The sequence below is a fragment of the Phalacrocorax aristotelis genome, chromosome 8, assembly GCF_949628215.1.
Source record: "Phalacrocorax aristotelis chromosome 8, bGulAri2.1, whole genome shotgun sequence".
In the NCBI taxonomy this organism is placed as follows: Eukaryota; Metazoa; Chordata; class Aves; order Suliformes; family Phalacrocoracidae; genus Phalacrocorax; species Phalacrocorax aristotelis.
The window spans coordinates 23,452,901-23,475,752 of NC_134283.1; the positions used below are offsets into that span (position 1 = coordinate 23,452,901).

General features: G+C 44.4%; 1 protein-coding gene across 3 annotated transcripts in view; it reads left to right on the forward strand.

Annotated features, from left to right (window-relative positions):
• RANBP10 (RAN binding protein 10) overlaps window positions 1–22,852 on the forward strand; it is an 86,514-nt gene that overhangs the window by 58,196 nt on the left and 5,466 nt on the right. For all 3 annotated transcript variants that reach the window (XR_012662071.1, XM_075101928.1, XM_075101927.1), the window contains exons 5-10: window positions 215–237; window positions 6,117–6,301; window positions 11,945–12,057; window positions 14,671–14,779; window positions 15,590–15,738; window positions 22,093–22,288. Coding sequence is in view for 2 of the 3 variants with exons in the window: in XM_075101928.1 (XP_074958029.1) it covers window positions 215–237; window positions 6,117–6,301; window positions 11,945–12,057; window positions 14,671–14,779; window positions 15,590–15,738; window positions 22,093–22,288 (775 nt within the window). In the remaining variant the exon portion in view is untranslated. The remainder of the gene's footprint in view (window positions 1–214; window positions 238–6,116; window positions 6,302–11,944; window positions 12,058–14,670; window positions 14,780–15,589; window positions 15,739–22,092; window positions 22,289–22,852) is intronic.

Consider the following 22,852-nt stretch of genomic DNA (forward strand, 5'->3'; position numbering starts at 1 on the left):
TAGGCTTTTCCCTGAACCTTTCTTGGTACACAAAACATGGCAGAAGAGTGGACTGGGGAGGGAGATTCTTTGTAAATATGACAGGTGGTGAAATGCAGGGTCAGAGCTGGGATTTATTGAAATGCAGTAATGTTTTGTAGAATGATAAGGATGTAGCCAAGCAGGGAAGAAAAAATCCTTTGTCTTTTTAATTCTAATATTTTTCCCCCCACAGGTATAGCCTTTACAGACCTCCCTGTAAGTACACCTATTTTCAGTATTTTAACAAAGGATGCAAACAGAAGGGAGGGGGAAGAGCATGGGGGGGTGATTTCTTTTTTTCTGTTTGATGCCCTGTTAAAAAATGGTAGCGCACATTACATGATGTGGATGTTCCTTCTCCTGAAATTTTGTAATCCTATGGCTGGGTTTGTGGGCTACTCGCATGCCTCCTGTTATCCCTCACCACCTCTAAGAATATGTTGTTCCTCCTGGAATTAAAGTGAGGATTCAAACTTCATTACAGGTCACTTTCTTCCGAATGCAGCTTCAACTGTGGGGAGTGTTTGTGCAAAGTCATTGTGCAAAGTCATCTCATGTCCCATCATCAGAGAGCCCAAAAATGCCTAATGATACTATTCGCAGCTTCTTCCTGTCTCATTCAAGTCTTGCAGGCGTGGTGGAGTTGTTCGCTTTCCATGGTGTGGTTAGGGAAGGGTATTTCTGAGAATGAAGGTCAGGCTCAGCTGGCTCATTGCACAGGTTTTTGTCAAGCCTCCGTCCATGATGAGTAGTCAGCTCGTGGAATTGCTGGAGGAATATATTTGGCACCCATGTGCAGTTGGCAGTTACTCCTCTGATTCACCAGCCCTGATACTGAGTTATTCTTGAGTGCAGTGACACCAACTGAGTTGCACCGGGTAATAATGTCTAGTCAGGTCTTACAAAAGCACGACTTTCACAGCAGGTCATGAACGAAAAAAATGGTTGCTCTTTTTCAGACCCAAGTGTTCCTGTACAAAGAGCAGGTGTATAGGAAAAGAAGATAAAACCGGGTCAGGCATACACAAGTACATCCACTGCATCCATTTCTCTCATACATAGATCTTCTTGTCCCAGAGGTTGTGCTCCTGTCTCTGTACTTAATAACCCCAACTGAATTTCCTCTGAGGAAGTTCTTAGTTTCCATAACTTGTACAGGCCTCCAAAGTGATTGATTTTCTTCGCTGACTTCCACGTTCTGTGGAAGATAACTTGCTTTTCTTTGTTTTGCACCTCCTGCCAAGAAATGTATTTTGTTGCTCTAATTTTTGTGCTGTGAGAAATAATGACTAGCACTTCCTGTTCACCTTCCCAGTGGAATTTATGGCTTTACCGGTCTCTCCCATATCTCACCAGTGTCTGTGCTGAAGGACATTCCAGTTACTTAATTTGCCTTTTCACATCAGCCGTCAAAACAACTTTTTTTTTTTTTGTTCGTAGGCTCTTTGAACTTGGTAATGTTGCAGTGTCTTCTAAACCAGAAACCCTCTTTATGTGGGTTGTTTCGCAGTAGTTTATTCACTTGGTCCAAGTACAGTTTATTAAAGTAGAAGAATATTTTACCTGTCCGTGAATATTAACCTTTTGATCTGAGATCTTCTGACAACCTTGCATCCATGACAAGAATATGTTTCTATGATATACCCCTTAGTTTTAGGTGCTCTATGTTTTCACTGTGGATATAGATTACATTAGGGGTCACAGTTTTACTGTATTCCTTCTCATGTTTTCACTGCTTTGTCTTCACTTTGGCTAGACTGCTTCTCTTTCTGAGATGAGAGCAGTCTTCATGGGGATAGATGGATAGATAGATACATGCATAGATAGATAATTACTATTTAAGCTCTTATAAATCAAAAATAGGCATCAAATACACATTACCATTGTCTTCTTGTTTACAGCTAAAGTGTTGCTGTAGGGCTTCGCAGCACCAGTTTGGCAGGCTGAAATTACCTGTACTGCTTAGCTTAACTTGCATCCTTTTGATCCAGGAGTACGCAGTGAGCTGATGTATACATTTAATGTGCACTTGAAGGCTGTTCACACCAGTGTTGAGTCTCTATTACAAACAGGGGATGAAGAGCTGGGGAAGATGCATGGGAGTAGACCAGATGGAAGGGCTATTGCAGCAGTGAGTTCTTGCAATGCTGCTGAGGTTGAATTCAAAACTCTTCTGAGCCCAGGACATCCCCACATCCTGCTGTTTCTTGATCTCACGAGGTCATCCTTACAGGATCTCAAGTTTGTGTGTCCTGTGCAGAGGAGATGTGGTTTTAGTGTTAAACTGGAGGAAGATATGGTCAGGTGTTTTTTGGGATCAGCTATTCACATGCCTCATGGCAGAGTTTCCGATGGTTAAGTAGTATCTCTGTGTCTTTTACCAGCCAGAGTTTGCAGAGATGTTTTCCATGGAAACCTCCTTCTGGCCTTTACAGCAGCAACTAATCCGTAACACTGTTTTTCTGGGCCAGGAAGAACAGTGGATGCTCTATAGGCCTCCTGCTGTTGAGAATTATCCGCCATGAGATAATTTCTCTTTAAAAAGAGGTCAAGAGAAGCTTGACTGGGTGATTTCACCACTGAACTGTGGATGTGAGCAAGGACAGGAGACTTCTGCCTCCATGTGGATTTTGAACATTCCTCTCCATGTGCTAAATGGCTCAGCTGCTCTGCTGGCAGCTTCATCCTAAGGATGCCTGCACCTGACTTTCATCATTCCTATCTTCCTTTTCCAGTATCCTTCCCTTTAATAACTGCCTTCTTCCCTTACCCTTGCAGATACCTTTGTAGTCCATGTCCTTTTCTGGCCCTTTTTTCTTCCTCAGTCCATGGCTTCTTAGCTGTTCTTCCAAGCAGTTGAGGTTACTGCCCTTTCCTGGAGAAGGGGATGCCAAACCCAACATAGACTTTTGGTTTAAATACAACGACTATTGTCTGAGATCATAGAAGTCTTGAGGTAGTAGGGAATTTGAAGTTGATGTAACGTGCAAGTGGTATTTTTCATTTATTATAGCATTGTGATCCAGGCTCAAACACAATATCCATTCATTATGAGGTAAAGAAGAGAAAACATCCATCATATGAAAGATAATGTAATCTGTGATTCTTCACCTGCTAAAGCTGCAGTCTAAAAATTTGACTGCAAATGGGAATGGAAACAGCAGTCTTACCTGATCATCCCTTGAGGTTCTCTGGTTTGAGCGGCTAGACACGCATTTTTTGTGATTTCTGTGATTTTTTGGCTCTGGCTTTGTTCCATACCTAATTACTAAAATCCCCTGGGGAGGGGCTGTAGACTGAAAGCTTTTTCTAGCATTACAGCCTGTGTGACATCAAAGCTGACATCAGTGAGAAGCTTGGCCATTAAGCCCCGTTGCTTTTACACCTTTAAAGCTTAAATTACTTTTACAGTTGGTATGTCAGTGAGATGACACAAGGAATTAATCTGATCCTTCAAAATTATACCAGTCTAGAAATTGTTTCCTCACAGTTCTTATTGCAAAATTCCCCTTTCAGAGGCAGATGGCAAAGACAATATTTTTCAATATTTGCAATATTAGGAAGTTGAAATGGATACTTCCAGTTGAAAACCACATTTGGTTGTGATAATTCTCACACATAGTGAAGCATATTTGGTTCAACTTGTTTCAGTTCCCTCTAAAGAGTGTTTGCATCTGTACAAATATACAGTGAGAGAAAAATTGTATTTTGGCTTAGCACAGGTTGAAATAACTGCTTGCAAATAGAAGTGAATATCCCACAGAGGGAGTTTTCCCCTTCTTCACAAATTTAAGTCAATGCTTAGGCCTAACTCCCTTATTGACACAAGGCCAGATCAGGTTTATCCTGCCTGGCAGTTTGCTGAAACAATAGGAAATGTAAAAAAGCAGAATGTGGAAGAACTCAGGGTGGGATTGCAGGGGCACAAAGGGACAAGGAGGTTAAAAACAAGTCAGGATGAAGTAGGGAGTTGTGAGCAATTGGCCACCAACATCAGAGGGGTGGTCCAAAAGTCACAGGGAAGGTGGGCCTGAAGAGGTTGGCAGGAGAAGTGTCTGCCTGGTGTGTGGGCTCTGGGATGATGTATCCCTGCATCTGGCAGGGCGGTGGACATATGTGTGCTTCCCAACAGCTGCTAAACAGAGAGGACACATACTACATGTGGAAAATGGAATTTTAACTTGAAGATTATCTGAGACAAGTTGGGGGTAGCCAGCTTCCAATCAAAGACGAACATTCCCAAAAGTGGCTGAAAAATACAGGGTTAAAAAATTTAAAACTTCCAAATATTTTGGGGGTCTGATTCCTTGGGTTCATAATACTAAAAAGTTACGTTAATAAAAAGTCTAAAGTATGGACTGTGGAAAAGATCTGATCCCTCATTAGAGATATTTCCTGATCAGCTAGGTTTGAAAGAAGGAAGAGACTGACTTTAAATACAACGTTTTCCTCTGGTAGCATCTCCTTCATCATGCTGTATTTTCTTTGCACATACCTCTAACCCAGCGACTTCCTTGATGTGAGACTAGTAAAGGAGGAAGGCATGCTGAGTCAGCAGTGATGCAATCATCCTGATTTCTGATTTGAATTTCCAGCCTGTATTTATAGATTTTTTTTTTTTTTTTTTTTTGAGATTTTATAATTTCAAAGGTAGAGCAGGTTGGTCAGGACCTTATCCAGTTGAGTTTTGAAAATCTCTGAGGACAGAGATGCTGCATCTCTCTGGGAACCTGTTCCAGTCTTTAATCGTCCTTAGAAGGAAGAACGTCTTCCTTATGCCCCTTCAGAATTTCCCTGGCTGCAACTTGTGCCCATTGCCCTTTCACTGAGCACCTCTGAGAGAAATCTGTCTCCTTGTCTTTTATCATCTCTCTTTTGGGAGTGGAAGACTTTCAGTCAGATTTTCCCTTTGCCTTCTCTTCTCCAAGCTAATTCCCTCAGCCTCTCCTTATATGCCATGCGCTCCAGCCCTTTGACTATCTTAGCAGAACTCTGCTGGACCCTGTTTGTGAATGTCTGTCTTGTCCGGGGAATATGGATGTGGAGGAGGTGAACCAAATAAGTACTGCAGATGTAGCCACAGCAGTGAAAGCAGAGAGAAGCAATCAATTCCCAGAACATGCAGGCTCCATTTTTGCTAATGGAATCGTGATTCTGCTGAGTTTCATGTCTTAACAATCTTAATACCTTTAGTAAAAGGTATTAAACCAACTGCAATAGGCCTCAAGGGGAGGTCAATGACACTGCCAATGTTTCAGGTCTCTGCAATAGTGAAGAATTAGTTTAATAAATTTTCCAGAAAATTGTAGGAAAGCCCTTGCCCTTGTGATAGAGGATGAGAGAATCATCCTAGCTTTCTTTAGGATGACTGTCTAACCACCAGTAGTAGTTCTCGCAGATTTGACCTGGAGAGAGAGGTCTACTCCTCCACCTGCTTTCAGTTAGATGGTCGTCTTTGGAAGCTGAATTACTGGCTGAATTTTAGAGGTATTTTCAGTGGTAACCTTTGTCTTTTCCCAATGTTTTGGGACAGGGGGTGTGTCAGAACTCCCATTTGGATCCATATGCTTGTTCTTAAAATGAAATTAGTCTATCAGTAGTGGAATTTCTTGTGTGGATGGCTTGCTGTCTTGGGATCGTTAAAGACCTAACCTCAGAGTTCCACTACCATCTGTTCCCTTTTCATTGAAGATGTAAAATATTTAGACAGCAGCTTCTAAGGAATAGGCGAGTTCAGTTGAAACAGTGAAGAACACTTAGATCTACTGACTGAGATGATGGCTCTCCCTTTTTTTATAATTATTTACTTACTGACTATTGAACTTTGATAGAAATTGCAGAAAACTAAGCCAGAAGGTAGACACGCCATAGACAGCAGTCATGGCATCAATCACAGACTGCTGGGGTATTGATCCCATTGTCCTAGTTTTATGCAATAACTTTTAATAACTGCACAATAAGTCATGGGTTCCTTGAGGTGTATCTAAAGGGCTGTTTCAAATTAAGGAGCAGCTCTTTTGTCTTTCCAAACCATGCAACTGGAACAGGAAAGAGAAAGCTGCGTTTAATATAGTTTCTTTTTTCTTCCTTCCCAGTCAAATCTCTACCCTACAGTGGGTCTCCAGACTCCAGGAGAGATAGTCGATGCCAACTTTGGGCAGCAGCCATTTGTGTTCGACATTGAGGACTACATGAGGGAGTGGCGAGCGAAGATTCAGAGCACCATTAAGCGGTTTCCCATAGGAGACAGACTAGGCGAGTGGCAAGCCATGCTGCAGAAGTAAGTCACTGTTCTGCTGTTCAGCTTCTTTTGTTTCCTTAGGCTATAAATACTTTTCTATGCTAATTTATGCTTTCTTATGGCAAAAACTGACAGTCAGTGCATTTTGCTCAAATTGTTTTACCCTCTGTTTTGTTGTTTAATAGTCTTTCCTGTGTAGATTGCTGATGTTTCAAATGTAAAAGATATGGGAGAAGTTTTCAGCCAAAGTCTGCATGAAAGCTTGTAGGAATGGAAGAACATACAATTTGAGGTGATGCACTGGGGGAAGGGGAGTGGAGAGGACACCATAAAAACTCTAACATAGGAGAAAATCCAGGATGTAAGTCAGCTGAATTCAGAAATGAAAGAAGAATAGCCTAAACCAAAGGCTTCCAAACCCAACCTAACCGAAAACACAATTGTAGCACTTTGTAAACTTATGAATATTGAATGTATTTTCCATTGCAAAAAGGATTGAGTGGAACTTGATGAGAACAACTGACAAGAGTTGTCAGAGGTCAGGAGTATTTTCTGCCTGAAGAAAGACAGAGTTGAATAAGGCTCTACACCTTGGAAAGAGGTAATTGAGGGAGGTGGACTGTGGTTGTCTATCAGTCACTTATATATACCACGAAGAGTATGGCTAGGAAAATTATTGTTCACATTTCTAAAAACTTTTCATTTCTCAAAACACAAGAATTAGAGAAGAAGCACCTTCTGGCTTAAAAAAATATTTTTTTTTTTCATTAAGTATATGGTGAAATTGTGGGACTTGCTGCTGCAGAAAGTTGTGGTAGTTTAAATATAATTGGATTTTAAAAGATGCACATTTAAATATTCACAGTAATTCCTGGAGGCCAATTCCATAGTTAGATTTAAAAAACCCAAATTTATGGCTGTTGCTTCTGTTTCTGATTACAGAGAGCTCGTGTTTCACCTTTTTATTACATTCTTGCCCTAAACATCTCATACTGATCACTGTCATCCAGGAGGCTTAGATGCAGCAATGATTGTATCCATGTGATCATTCTTGTTTTTTGCTAGTCTTGTATTTAGTTATTTGCAGATACTTCAAGCCAACCAGCAAAGCCTTTGAAAAGCAACTAACAGAAGCTATTGATGATGATGACGACGACGATGATGATATCATCATCATCATCATCATCATCTTTCTCCAAGAAAAATCAGGAGCAGGAGGCCTGCCAGAGAGTTTGTAGGTCCTGTAGAGGATTGCAGCAATAAAAGGAGACCTTGGGGAAGATAAAACCATATCCAATTGACTTTTTTGCCTATGTGTCCGGAAATCAGGCAGGTTGTCATGCTGGGGCACTCTTTGTGAGGGACTTGGCAGAGGCTGTGTCTGGGATTGAAGTGTCTATCAAAGAAGCACTGGAAGAAATAGGTGAGGGGAAGTGGAGAAAATCTCTGGGATCAGATATTTACCCAGAGCCCTGATGGAACTCAAGAGGAAAACAGATGTGGCTGTGGAACAGTTTCTCTCCAAACTGCCTTGGGTCAAGAGGAGGGGAGCATGTATGTATGGTGCCATATTTTAGGAAGGGTTTTAGAAGAGAGTCAGGCAGCAATGGGCTGAGAGAACCTTGATGCCTGGCTTGGACAAATCCATAGAAGCACTACTGAACGGTAGATGCATTGGGTACATGGAGAAATAAGATGTGGGTTTTGCAAAGAGGAGCCAGCAGACACATGGATATGGTTCCTGGGCTGCTGTCTGTCTTGGAAGTCCAAAAGGCTTTTGAGAAGTTCCTTTGCTGCAAACTAAAGGGGGCTATGCAGCCAGAGGCTGAGGGCACATGTGCCGATGTGGATTATGAGTTTTTTAAAAGAGAGACAAGAGAGGGAATGAGTGGGTAAGGGATTGTCACTTTGAGAGGAAAAGACTGTAGAGAGACTTGGATGCATGCTGGTAGTGTCTGTGGTGTTGAGGGTGTTCAGAAACGGCTGGGAAGAAGGGACCCTCCAGGAGGAATGAGGTCTTTGTGTTATGGTGAATCATTGCACTGAAATGTAAGCTCATTTCTTTGGTAGGAATCAGGAAAAAAAAAAAAACCAAACAAACTAGGATTTGTTAGGGGAAAAATAGAGGACAAAAATAATTCTGTCACTGTGTGAATATGTGGTGCACCTTTAACTTGAATGCTGTGTGATGTTTTGGTTCTTGTCTCCAAAAGTATGTAGTAGAAGTAAGAAGAGCATGGAAAAAACCCCAGGTAGGATGGGATGTGCAATGGTATGGGGTGGGTGTAAGGCAAAGAACAAATATACAGACCCACAGCGTCGAAGAATATGATTGTGAGGGGTAAGGCAGAAATGTGAAAAAACATATCTTGAATAGCCTGCAGAAGGTGATGAAGGAACAATTTTTCACTGTTTTCTCTACTGCAAGAATTAAAGGTCATCAAGTGAAGTTAACCGGATGGCACATTTAGGAAAAATAAAGGAGACCTTTTTTTCAGACTCTGCCATAAGGTATCATGAAAACTGCATGGATTCAAAAAGTGACTGCAGACATTATTAGAAAGAAAAATCTATTGGAACTACAATGTAGAGAGATATCACCTCTAGGACAGGGAGTATCTGACAAATCATTAGAAGCTGGAAGGGTTATGGAGAAAAATATCATTTCATTTGTGCCTTGTTCCTTTATCTTTTCCTAGGCATTTGCTTTTGCCATTTGGGAGGTACAGCACTGGGCTAACTGGATGTTTGGTCTGGCCCAGCATGGATGTGCCTAGAGTCTTAAAACTGTGTTAAATTTTTGACTTTAACATTAATTTTCATTCTGATATACTGGATTGTTGGCTTTATGGAGTCATTTCACACTCTGCAACGCATCATGTCAGGCTGTGGAAAGACAGGATCTGTTTTTGGAAAGCTTGCTTAGCAGTCAAAGAGAATGAAGATCATCATTGATATTTACATGGAAATAACTTAGTTTTTAGTGCTCAAAAGGCAACTTACTTAGGAAAAAAAGTCTGTGCCCTGCCTCTTTGAACATAAAAGCCACCTGCATTGGGTGAGAGCATTGGTCTGTCGAGCTTAGTTTTGTCAATATGTCAATAGCATAGGTTCCTGTGGCACTCCAGTCTTTTTTCCCTTCTGTGATAAAACTGACTGATTTTTGCCACCCAGTTATTGAACTGAATATTTAGCCAGGTTGGACCTTTCCTTATATCACATGGTAGCACAGTTTCTTCAAGAGCCTTTGCTGAAAGACTCTGTGAAATATCTTTGGACAACCAAGTGGACTGCAAAAGTATCTCTTTTCTGCCTGCTTTCTGACTCCCTCCAAAAATGTCACCAAATCAGAGAGCCATGACTTCCGTTTACAAAAATTGTTGATTATTCTGCAATAGGACCAGTTTATCTCCATGTTTGTTCCTTGTGTTCTCCAGACTTGTTTCTTCTGACATGCATGGTTGCAGTGTCAGAGTCACCACTCTGGAGTTCTTTATACCTCTTTTGGTTTTCTTTTTAAGAATCAGCATCACGTTTCCCACCTTCCTCCTCTCCATAGCTATGCTTATGTCAGAGCTCATCCTCACGTTAGCGGTACAGCTGTTTCAGGTTGAAGCTCCTTTGGTGCTCCTGGGACAATGTTAATTTGTCCTGTGGCTTTAGTAGGTTTCGTACTATCTTATTTAACCTCTAACTGTGCAATTAAGCATCATGAGATGCATTACATCATGCATTCATCTGTGTTGCACTCCTGGATATGCTGTCACCAGAGAGGCTGATCTGATAAGGTTTTCAAGCAGTTGAAACCTTGAAAGGGACTCACATGGATAACTCATCTTCTTTGTGTGTTGTTACAGTCTTACAGGATCTCTAATCCTTTTAGCTCTTGCTATGAACAATCTGAGTAGGAGTCATCTGAGACTTGAGATCAACTGGTGTGGTTGACCATGGGAAAATGGTGTAGCTCCCTGTTTCTGATAAAATGGGAGGACTTTGTACTGTTCGTTTGAGATCTAATTGATACCATGCAGAATGAGAAGAACTTAATGTAATTTGTACAGGGAAGCATGCAGGCGAGTTCTGTTTTGAAGAAGAAAAGCCATGGATGGTACAAGCCTCTCTACCACCACCATGGCTGCTCTATGTGAGAGAAGGACCCCTAGGTGCAGCACAGAGATAGCTGCTCCTGTGATTTGAGCGATTCTGTTCTCAACAAGTTTCAACCATGGCTCCCAAGCGGTAAAAACTTCATTTGAAGACCCTGGGATTCTGAAAGGCTTTTGTTGTCTGCATAAACATGTCACATAGGTTACAGTGAAGTGCAATAATTTTCACCCTGAACTTCAGGAGAGGTACCGCTGGCTGCAAACATGTTGCTGAATGTCTGAGTGTGCAGCACTGCTGTAGTAAGTAGCTGAGACACAGAACTGATAAGCCATTGCTGAAATGAGCCTGGCATAGTGACCAGTTTGTAATACTGCTGTGTACCCATGTAGGGACACTTCCTGTGATGCAGGCAGCAGTGGTATAGGAAGGAGCTCAGGTTTTGTGCAGCTTTGTAGAGCATTTAAATCTCCACAGTGCTGAGCCTCTGACTCTGGCTACCCAATTACACTGAAGCAGGATTTGCCTTTTCCCCTCTGTTCCTGCCAGCCTTGATTGCTGTGTTTAGTGTTTCGGCCTGGCTGATCCACAGCGGCCTGGCTGCTGTGCGCTTTATTACGCCTACCTGTACCATGCCAAGGGCAAAGGGCATGTCTTCTACCAACAGTGGTCAGAAGCACTTGTTTTTAAAACAAGTTTTAAAAGTTACAAACCTGCTTACAATGTTACACCTGAAAATTATTGCTGACTCATAAAATACTTCTTTCTTGTACTGAAAATAGCTAAGTTAAATGTGTGTTTCAAGCTGTGACTTGATCGGATCAATACCAGCTTCATCACAAGAAGTCTATTTTGGGATTCATCACTAGAAGCCTTGAAAACCTATGCTGCCATTTCAGGTTTTGTTAAAAGTCCACTGAGCATTAACACCTACCTGACATATCCTGGAAAGACACAAGTGCTTTAGAAATGGTCTGTTCAGAAAGACATTTTTGTTGTGTTTGTTCTCTGACAGTGATACTACTTCCTTACCTACCCCCCAGCATTTTTTTGAAAATACAACTTAATGTTTGTAAAATCAGTGCTGACAGTGTACCCTTTGTAAATCAGCAGATAAAAGCATCTGTGAATGTGTAGAATTCATAGGGAGATTCAACTACCAAAGATATAATTGCTGGCAAAATAAGTGATGGAAGAAATTCAGGACCAGAATTTTTTTTTTTTTGAGATCTACTTGAAAGCCATGAGCCTCTCTGAGGTTCAGATTTTATGTCTATATAGGATGTCACAGGCAGTAACACAGTACTGAGCTCTTACAAGTGACCCTTGGACAGCAGTAATTAAATAATCAAATACTGCGTATGCACAGGGAATCTTCACCCCCCTAGGCTGAGGACCAGGTATCTATCTTGTAAGTTTACACTGTCTGGACCCAGAAGTAGGACCCTGGTTATGTCCTAAGCAAGCTGAGTTTGGTCACTGATATTGCAACTTCTGTTGTGTTAATTTTTTCTGTCCAGTGTGATTACCCTGTTTTACCAATGCCTCTTCATCTGTGTGTATTTTCTTATTTTCTAGTATGGTTTCATCCTATTTGGTTCATCATGGGTACTGTTCAACAGCAACTGCCTTTGCCAGAGTCACAGACACCACAATCCAGGAAGAACAGACCTCAATAAAGAATAGACAAAGTAAGTATCTTGGGTAGTTGTTCCCGAAGTGTGGCATGCTGGCTGCGTGTCACCTTCAGGACTGTGCAGAGAAAATGCAATGCTATGGAAGTTGAAGAGTTATTCCAGAACAGTACAAAGCTGTCCACAGCACACTGCTGACTTAGTGTTGCTGCCTGGGGGACAGCAGAGCTTGGGGACCACAGCTGTGATCACTTTTCCCATTGTCCTGTGTCCCCTCCACCCTCTGCTGTCTTTGGCTGAAGAACCGCGTTATTTTTTCCTTTGCCTGTCTGCTCTGAGAAATGACCTGCATGCCTGGCAGTGGTGAAAACGCTAAGCTGCCTGATCAACTTGGTTAGTTTTCCTCAATCTTGTTGAAAATGAATAGCTGAATCCTGGCAGAGATGAGGTGACCCTTGGCTTTGACTCCAGCAGTTTCACACATCAGGCTAAACGTAATACTCAGGGCAGAACGTGCTTTCTTGGGGGCAGAGCCAAATTGGTGGAGAAGGGAACTGGTTACATTGGACTTTACGTGAGCTGAAGTCAACTGTGCACCAGAGATCCCTTTGGATTTGGGTTCTTCGATGCAGTCTGTTGCAGCGGGGGCAGTTTCATTAGCATGGTCGTAGGGACCCAGACACATCAATCTGTTTTGACTACAGCTCCCAGAGTTATTGAGTCTTCCAGTCCTTTGCACATTTTGTCTTCGGGTAAATTTTTTGCATGCTAAGGGTTTTGTAAATTCACAGCCAATGTGTTTAGCTCGTGCTAGGTAAAGAATTCATATTCTGTGTCTGGGTTGGTTCCTGCTGTTTTCTCGGAAGTGGTTCATCTCTCAGTTGGTTAGTCTGTTAAGTGCTTTTGGTTCCTGCAGAATAAGGCTTGGAGCTTTCTCCTGCTGTACTTTTTTTCAGCTTTTCTATTCACAGGCTCAGTTTTCAGAGTCACAGAACATTGGTGTGTTTTCTGCATTCTCCTGGCTGTTAAATACAGGCTGCGTCCCGCTCTGTGCATTTCCCTTCCCTTTGTGAACCCTTTCTCATGTGACTGTTATGTATCAGGCGCATTGTGCCCCTTTGTAGCTTGCTCTCTATACATTACATATGCTTAGCCAGCATTCAGGTTCATCTGGGGACTCTGCTTAGTACCCAGAATAACTTGGAGTTGCTGCCTGTTAGTACAGATGGGTTTTGTGCTTTCCAGGTCATGCATTATGCAACCTGACCCCAGCCAGTGTTCTTGCTGGTGTAGTTTTAATTGGTAAAGGGTTATGGGATGCACACGAGACAGCGCAGTCTTGCTTGTCTGAGGACAGGTGACAAGGCAGATGGAGGGGAGGAATATAATGCTCTGAAGTTGTGACTTAAATAGAAGGTGTGAGGAAAACACAGATGGGAAAACAAAAACAGTGATGTCTGTGAGAGTTGCCCAACAAGGCAAAGAAGAGAGCTGTCAAAAGCAGTGAGACATGAAAATGGACATGCCAGTCAGAGAAGAAGCAGAGAGTGAAATGAAGGAGACTGTGCAACACTCATTGGTGTGAGAGCCACGTCTCTGGTTTTAGCTTTCAGCTACAGTAACAAGCAAATAGACACTGAGAGGTGGGAGCCAAGACAAGTCATTGCAGATTGTTACTGGGGATTGCTAATGAGGGTCACCAGGCTGGGCTTTCAACTGCTCATGACTTGCTAAAGTCACAGCCTGTTGTGATTAGAGCCTTTGCTTGCAAAGGACCTCACAGATGAAACCTCCTCTCTGTTGTTTGTAAGGAGTCCTGGAAAAACAGAGTGGGAAGTGCAATGCATAGTTTTCAGTTTTAAGTACACTTAGAAAAGAAATAAAATGTGAACCTCTGTAGATCAGCAGCGTCTCTGAGTGTTCAAGTCTTGCACTTGTGTCATCTGATGCACTGAAGGAACATACATCCCATAAGTGCAACATGAACACCCAGGATGATAGATGGCTTCTGCCTTGTATCTTTGCACCTTCTAGAGGCGTACAACTTGTTGAGCTGTTTCTAGCTTAGTCAATAGCTGATTCTTGGAGCTAGCTTACAGGTGCCATATCCTCACTGCAGGTCAGGTTACTTCTCTGGGAATATATTGAGGTGGGACTTGCAGGAACCCAGTTTTGTTGGTATAGTTACTTTCTACTTAGAGGTAGGGATATTGGGGAAACAGTACCGTGTTGTGGTTTAAGCCCACAGACCCTCTAAGAATGTTCAGCTTATCTGATGCACAGCCAGAGGATGTGAGGTGTGGGTCATCTAGGGGCTTCCCCTCTGAAATTGTCATTTCCCCAGTAACCTCCTTGCTCACATCCAGCTGTCGTGTCCTGCTTTCTTTTCCATTGCTGCGTAGCTCTGTGACTAAAGTCCCAGAGCACCCCACCCCAGCACACTGACTTCATCTTTCAGATCCTTCTACTCTTGGTGTATCTGAGCTACAGCAGATTCTGCCTCATTTTTACAGGCTTTTCCTCATCCATAATGAACAGAAAGTGGTCCACAGTTCTCCCTAGCCCTTGTGCAAGGTGGTAGTGGAGAGCTGTGTGGTATACGTGAGACAACTCTTCTGGCCATTCTTGTTGACTGGTCCTGTGTGTCAATAGGTCTCCTTTTGCTTTCAGGAATACAGAAGCTAGTATTAGCAGGCAGAGTGGGAGAGGCTATAGAAGCCACCCAGCAGCTCTATCCTGGCCTCCTAGAACATAACCCCAACCTGCTCTTCATGTTAAAGTAAGTATGAATAGCTTTATACTCCCTAATGCTGAAATCTGTAGGTGAAGGAGAGAAGAAAGAGACTGTCCAGCCATCCAGTCTGGCTGTACACCTTCAAACTGTTTGAGATCCATTTGGGAGCAGGTGGGAGAGGATGTTGGTTCAGTCCTTTGCACAGTGCTTGTAGCAATGTAGATGTAGCCCTTTGGTTGCTGCTCAGACCTAGTATGGTCTTGCCTATGGTCTTGCCTTGTGAGATCAGACATAGGTGGGTCTTCCCAGCCTCCTGGGTTGTGTAAGGGCAGTTCCCAGTAAAGCTAAATGGGGAGCTGTCCTCACTGTCACTGTGGATATTGCATTTTTTTTACCCTTCCTTGTCTATTTCCCATTGGCCACCAGTATTTCTAGGCTGTTGGAGTACCATGTGGGAGAACCATGATGTGTAGCAGATTTAGTATCTTATTCCTGAAAAAAAACCCCACAATTCAATTTTGGAGTACCTGCAGAGGTGGTGGAGATGAAAGCATGCTGTAAAGGAAAGGTTTCTTCTTAGTGCAATGGAAATAGACTTGCTTTTTGGGAATGTCTCAACATTCGTTAGCATCAAAGTTGCAATTTCTGAACTCCTTCATTATCAGAGCACTCCTGCATTATCAGAGCACTCACAATACAAAGGTACCAGGAGTCTGAAATGTCATTTTCAAAGCCAAGAAATTTAATTCCTGTGCAGTTTCTAGGACTTCTCTACCCAGTAACAGAGGAGACCTCAATGCAGAGCATCCTGGCTGTCACGCACCCTTTTCTCCTTCTTCCCTCCTATGAAATCAGGTGTCGGCAGTTTGTGGAGATGGTGAATGGGACAGACAGTGAAGTACGTTGTTTCAGTGCCCGCAGCCCCAGATCCCAGGACAGTTACCCCGGGTCCCCCAGCTTAAGTCCTAGACATGGATCAAGCAACTCACATGTTCATAGTACCGGTAAGTGTGTTTTCTGTGTTTCCTGGTGAGAAGAGTAAATGTTAAATGGACTGCTGTCCATTTCCTTCTATTTTCTGTACATTATTCTGTGAAATGCTTCCTTCTGATACCCAGCTGAGAGGACATACTGTTGTCATAGGTGTCTGTATACTGTTACAAAATTGGTTTTGCATTAGTTATTTTCCACAGACAATTGCCTGCAGGGCAGGTCTTGTTTCAGAATAAAGAAGCTTTCAAAGGTGGCCTTCTAGTGCAGCTGCTAGTGACTCAGTGTTTCACTGACCAAGCTGTAAGAGGAGGTCTGGAAAACAAGATGTTTCCTGTACCTTGGAGTCTGCAGAAGAATTGCTTACCACTAAGGACCAAGCAGAAGATGCACTGTTCTGGCCAGCTGAGCAAAAGTTTAGGGGGATGCCTTGAATGAGAGCTCCTCCTTTTCCCATGGACTCCACCTTGCAAGCTCTAGACATGTGAGAAGTCCACAGCTCTGTCCCTGCAAAACCAATCACTGAAGCATCAGCTCTTTGCAGTTTGGCAAACGAAACTTTAGGATTTGAAGTGGAAAGAACAAGATAAACCAGGACACCCAAGCTATCTTCCCTAGGTAATTACTGACTATAGCTTTGAAGATGGAGTGGGCCAGGGAGTATGACCTGCAGAGCCTGTGAAAACAGTCTGTGCTGCTTCCTGAACCTTGAGCTGCTCACAGCCGTCTGAGTGTATTTTGTTTTGGTATTCCCGCTGCTATGTGTGACAAACTGCGGAGAGGCAAACATTTCAGGGAAAGGAAGACAATTACTTGATTGCCTTCAAGCTGTCACTCACCTTCGCAAGCCAGTATCTTTGTGTGCCTATATTGTGTTGCAGGAAATGCTGGGTATGCTTTTCTGATTAGATGGTCAGAATGACCCCATCAGTCCATACAAGCTCTTGGTAATATCTGTTTTCAACTGGGAGATGCCTGCATAAAAAACCCCTGCGGCACAAGACAGCATTCATATATAGAATCATAGAATAGTTTAGTTTGGATGAGACCTTTAAAGGTCATGTAGTCCAACTCCCCTGCAGTGAGCAGGGACATCTTCAACTATATCAAGTTGCTCAGAGCCCCGTCCCACCTGACCTTGAATGTTTCCAGAGATGGGCATCTACAACCATTCTGAGCAACTTGTGCCACTGTTTCACGACCCTCATGGTAACAAATTTCTTCCTTATATCTAGCCTAAATCTACTCTCCTTTAGTTTAAAACCATTACCCCTTGTCCTCTGACAAAAGGCTTTGCTGAAAACTCTTCCCTGTCTTTCTTATAGTCCCCCTTTAAGTACTGAAGGGCTACAATAAGGTCTCCCTGCAGCCTTCTCTTCTCCAGGCTGAACAATCCCAACTCTCTCAGCCTGTCCTCACAGGTGAGGTGCTCCAGCCCTCAGATGATTTTTGTGGCCCTCCTCTGGACCCACTCAAGCAGGTCCTTGGCTGTTCTGTGCTGAGGGCTCCAGAGCAGTACTACAGGTGAGGTCTCACTAGAGTGGAGCAGAGGGGCAGAATCCCCTCCCTCGAGGGGGGACACACTTCTTTTGATGCAGCCCAGGATACGGTTGGCCCTCTGGGCTGTGAGCGCACATTGCTGGCTCATGTCCAGCTTTCCGTCCACCAGTACCCCCAGGTCCTTCACTGCAGGGCTGCTCTCCGTCCCTTCATCCCCCAGCCTGTATTGATATCGGGGGTTGCCCCGACCCAGGTGCAGGACCCTGCACTTGGTCTTGTTGAACCTCATGAGGTTCTCACAGCTCTCCAGCTCGTCCAGGTCCCTCTGGATGACATCCCGTCCTTCTGGTGTGTCAACTGCACAGCTCAGCTTGGTGTCATCTGCAGACTTGTTGAGGGTGCACACGATCCCACTGTCTGTGTCGCTGATGAAGATATTAAACAGTACTGGTCTCAGTACTGAGGGACACCACTTGTCCCTGATCTCCATCTGGACATTGAGCCATTGACCACTATCCTCTGGATGCGACCATCCAACCAATTCCTCATCCACCAAACAGTGCACCCATCAAATCTGTATCTCCTCAGTTTAGAGAGAAGAATGCTGTGGGGGACTGTGTCGAAGGTCTTACAGAAGTCCAGACAGACGACATCCGCTGCTCTTCCCTTGTCCACTGATGCATTCGCTCCATCACAGAAGGCCACTAGGTTGGTCAGGCAGGACTTGCCCTTGGTGAAGCCATGCTGGCTGTCTCGAACCACCTCCCTGTCCTTCATGTGCCTTAGCACAGCTTCTAGCAGGGCCTGTTCCATGATCTTCCCAGGCCCAGAGGGGAGGCTGACAGGTTGGTAGTTCCCAGGGTACTCCTTGCTGTCTTTCTGAAAATGGCTGCAATACTTCCCTTCTTCCGGTGCCCCGGGACTTTACCTGACTGCCATGACTTTTCAGATATCATGGAGAGTGGCTTGGCAACTACATCAGCCAATTCCCTCAGGACTCTGGAATGCATCTCATCAGGTCCCATAGACTTATGTATATTCAGTTCCTCAGATGGTCACAAACCTGGTCTTCTCTTACAGTGGGAGGGGCTTTGCTCCCCAGCCCCCCCCCCACCTTGTGGTCCATCCACTTGAGAGGTGTGGGAGGAGAGGCTGCCAGTGAAGACTGAGGCAAAAATATTGTTGGGTACCTCAGCCTTCTCCTCATCCATTGTTACCAGTTTTCACCCTTGCTCGTCAGAGAGGGTACTCTTTCTTTGACCTCCCTTTTCTGGTTGACGTACCTGTAGAAGCCCTTCTTGTTATTCTTTGCGTCCGTTGCCAAATTCAGCTCCCGCCATGCCTTGGCCTTCCTGACCCCAACCCTACGCAACTGGGTAGTGTCCCTATACTCTTCCCAGGATACCTGTCCCTGCTTCCACTGCACGTGCATTTCTTTCTTGCCGTTTAGTTTGACCAGCAGGTCTCAACTCAGCCATGCTGGTCTCTTGCCGTCCTTGCCTGATTTCTTACACCTGGGGATTGAGAGCTCTTGCGCCCTGTGGAAAGCCTCATTAAAAATCTGCCAGCTCTGTTCTGCTTCCTTGTCCCTGAGGACTGTTTCCCAGGGGGTCCTATTGACTAACTCCTTGAAGAGCTGGAAGTCCGCTTTCCTAAAACTTAGGGTCCTGACTATACTCCTCGCTTTTCCCGTATCCCTCAGGAGTGTGAACTCCACCAGAGCATGATCGCTGCAGCCCAGGCTGCCTCTGATCTTGACATCACCGATGAGCTCACTTGCATTGGTGACCATCAGGTCCAATATTGCTACTTTTCCAGCAGATGTTGAGGTTGCTGAAGTCCCCCAGTAGGATGAGAGCCTGCGAGTGCGAAGCCTCCTGGAGCTGGAGGAAGAAGGCTTTGTCAATAGGCTCCCCTTGATTAGGCAGCCTGTAATAGACACCAACGACAAGGTTCCCTTTGTTGCCTCAGTCTCTGGTTCTTACTCATAAGCTTTCGACCTGCTCGTGGCTATTCTTCAGAGACAGCTCTTCACACTATCCCTTTCTTTATGTAAAGGGCAACACCTCTGCCCCTCCTTCCTCACCTGTCCCTTCTGAACAGCCTGTAGCCATCAGCAGCCACTTTCCAGTCGCGATTCGTCCCACCAAGTTTCAGTAATGGCAGTCCGGTCATAGCTTTCTAGCAGCACGGTGGCTTCCAACTCCTCCTGTTTGTTTCCCATGCCGTGTGCATTAGTGTAGAGGCACTTCAGCAGGGCTGTTGGCTGTGTCACCTTCTCAGAGGAATACCCCTTAGTTCCTTTGAGGTATTTCCATGGTGTTTCCATCTTGGCTCCTATTAGCTCAGGAGCTCCCAGCTCATCTCCCCAACACTTCAACTGTGCTGCAGTGTAGCCAGCACATCTCAGAGTAACAGGCTGAAGGCCCTCAGTAGCACTCCGACCCTCTAACCTTGATGTGTCATGCCAGAGCTTGTCACGGGCAAGCCTGATACTTTTTCCCTCCTGCTTCAGGTCTAGTTTAAAGTTCTTGTCAATGAGCCCTGCTAGCTTGTGTGGAAAGACCATCATCCCCCTTTAAGAGAGGTGAATCCCATCTGATGCCCACAAGCCTCGTGCCGTGTAGGCCATCCTGTTATCGAAAACCCCCAGATTCTGGCACTGACATCAGCCTTGGAGCCATGGATTAATAGACTGGGTGTCTCTGTTTCTTCCAATGTCACTGCCCACAGCTGGAAGGAGAGAGGAAAGAATAACCTACGATCCAGATTCCCTCACCAAACATCCCAAGGCACTGAAGTCTCTTTTGATATCCCTTGGGCTATTTGTTGTGGTTTAATCACCACCCACATGGAAGAGCAGTAATGGGTAATAGCCCAAGGGCTGTTCTGGCTAGGAAGCTTCCTAGTGACGTCCTTAACCCGGGCCCCAGGGAGGCAGCAGACTTCCCTTGGAGGAGGGTCCATCCTGCATATTGGACCGTCAGTTCCCCTCAGAAGGGAGTCACCTACAACTATAACCCGTCTTGTCTTCCTTGTGGAGGTGGTCATGATACAGGGGTTAGGCCTTTCTGACCCTGGCCACACCTCTGGTGTAGATGGACCATCATCTACATCATCCATTGACTGGCCTTCCATATCCAGAGCCTCACACCTGTTGTACAGAGGCACCTGGGAGGGTGAGGTGGGCAAGGAGGGGCTTCGCCTGACACCCTGAGCATGGACTTGCTTCCATTCACTCCTTTCCTTTAAGCTACTGCCTTCTGCCTGGTGGGGGGAGGATACAGGATCCCCTTGGTCTTGTTTTTTTTTTTCTGGTGGCTGTTCCTTTGTCTGTCTCATGGAGGGCACAGCATGGTTCCACCAGCCTATCTCTTTGACTCCTTCATGCTCATAACCGTTCTACTTCTCATAGTTCTGCCACCAGGCTGAGCAGGTCATCCAGCTGGTCACACCTCACATGGCTGTTCTCAGTACTGCCATCCATTACCAGGGAAAGACTCTGGCACCCTGCAGCCTGAGACCTGGGTGGCTGCATGTTTTCGTGGGAGCTCTGTCTAGGTTGCCATATCCATTCTGGCGAGTGCAGCGGACATGGCTTTTTGCCAGGTGAATTCCATGGCTAAGCTCCTTCTGAGAGGGTGATGACCACCAACTGAACTCGCCTCTTGAGCTGGTAGGGTGATGACGTCCTTCCTGCACGCCCTTCTGCGCACACTACTGCCTCACACTGTGGTTGCAGCCCTCCTGGTCACTAGCACTCCCCAGGCTGCTTTTTGTCTCCATACATGGGACACCACCTTCTACAGGGCTCTCTGTCAGACCTTAGCGCTTTCAAAAGTGTGTTAATTTCATCAATCATGTTTCAAAGATTAAGCAGAACTGTTGTGCACAGTCTACTGCGTCCTTGTCATTAAAATGCACAAAATGGCTTTTGTTTTAATCGTTGTGTTGTCATGATAAAAATATAAATAAATTCCCTAGCTATAAATATGATTGTGGGATCAGCTGATGAATTTGGATATATTACCATCACTTCTGGAGGAGCAGCCATGCCAGGTCACATCATCTGGTCAAGACCCTGTGGTCAATATTGGTTACCTAGGAAGAAGGCAAGCCCATAGTGAGGTTTTCCTGAAATATTATTTGAGCCCCTCATGATTTGCAGTTGTCTTGGTATTAGATAGCCCCTGTAGGTTTAGCCAGTAATTTCTGAATCTGTATAAAACTTCTGGTTTGTGTCCTGTGTCAGCAAGTTCCACAGCTTGATAGCCACCTTTTATGGGAGTGAGGATGTGATTTCAAGCCTGACTCTCCTTTCAGTGATGTCTGTTCAAGGAAGGTTAGCTTGTGATTTTTAAGAGGATTGTTGTAATTTGTTGAGTGTTGTGTGACTGAAGTATATCCCTAATGTAAGATAGGTTGTTAAAAGCCTGGGAAGTTCTGCTTGCAGAGTTCTTCTTGTGGCCCAGTTTTTACCTGTGCTTTCATAGTTTTCTGGATAGACGATTTATGAGAAATATTTGGGTTGGTGAGAAGAAGGTTTGTAAACTTCTTTACAAACCATCCATGCTTCATATTTTAAGAATAATTTCTGTGCTTGTGTGAGCTGGTTCTGCCAGACTCTTATTTACAGCCCATTTTTGGAACTTCCTTAAGCTCAGGTGTTGCTGGTGAGCAGTGGGGTTCCTTCCATATTCATTTGTGTTTTCTCTAAACCCTTTTGAATATAAGAATAATAAATAATAATTTAAGATCTGCCGTATTATTTTGTTTTCTTCCTTTGGGGTCTGCTTCTCTTTCTAAATTGTTGACTTCACAATAGAGCAATATTGTCAGTCCTCATTTTTCCTGTTCTTGACTTTCAGGAGCAGATAGTCCAACCTGTAGCAATGGAGTCATGTCCACAAAAAGCAAACAGAGTCACAGTAAATACCCAACACTGAGTTCGTCATCTTCATCTTCCTCCTCCTCCTCCCCCTCATCTGTGAACTACTCTGAGTCCAATTCTACAGATTCTACCAAATCTCAGCAGCACAGTAGTACAAGTAACCAAGAAACCAGGTATTGTTTTTTCCTTTGTAGATGCCTGAGGAGGGTGAGATGGTGGGAGAGGGCTCGGTCTGCTCTCTGAGGAGCCAGAAGGGCATCTGTCCTGCTCTTTTGAACAACACAGTAACTCTTCTTATCTACAAGGTCACTACTATTCCCAGCAGACACAAGCTGTTCCAGTTCCGCTGCTCTGGCTCAGGCTTGGAGGGTCATCTCATAAGGAACATTATGATGTTCTTGTTTCAAGCACCAAGCTGTCCCATTAAACTGATGCCATCAGAGCCCAACATGATAGTTTGCATAGAAGCTCTCCCACTGAGCTGTTATTGATGCCTCACCTAGTCCATTACTGCTGCTAAGCAGCTTGCCTGTGTTTTTGTGGGTGAGGCAGCAGCTGAAGATATTACTGGGTTGGTGCATTGACCTCTTGAGTAATTTTCTTGGGCTACCTCTACGGGTTGCCCAGTTCCTTCCAGTCAAGTCTCTGAATCAGTTGTAATTGGTTTCATGCTTGTGACAGCAAGTCAGACCTTTAGAAAGCCTCTCTTCTCCAAGAAGGCATAGGCGGTCCAGGAG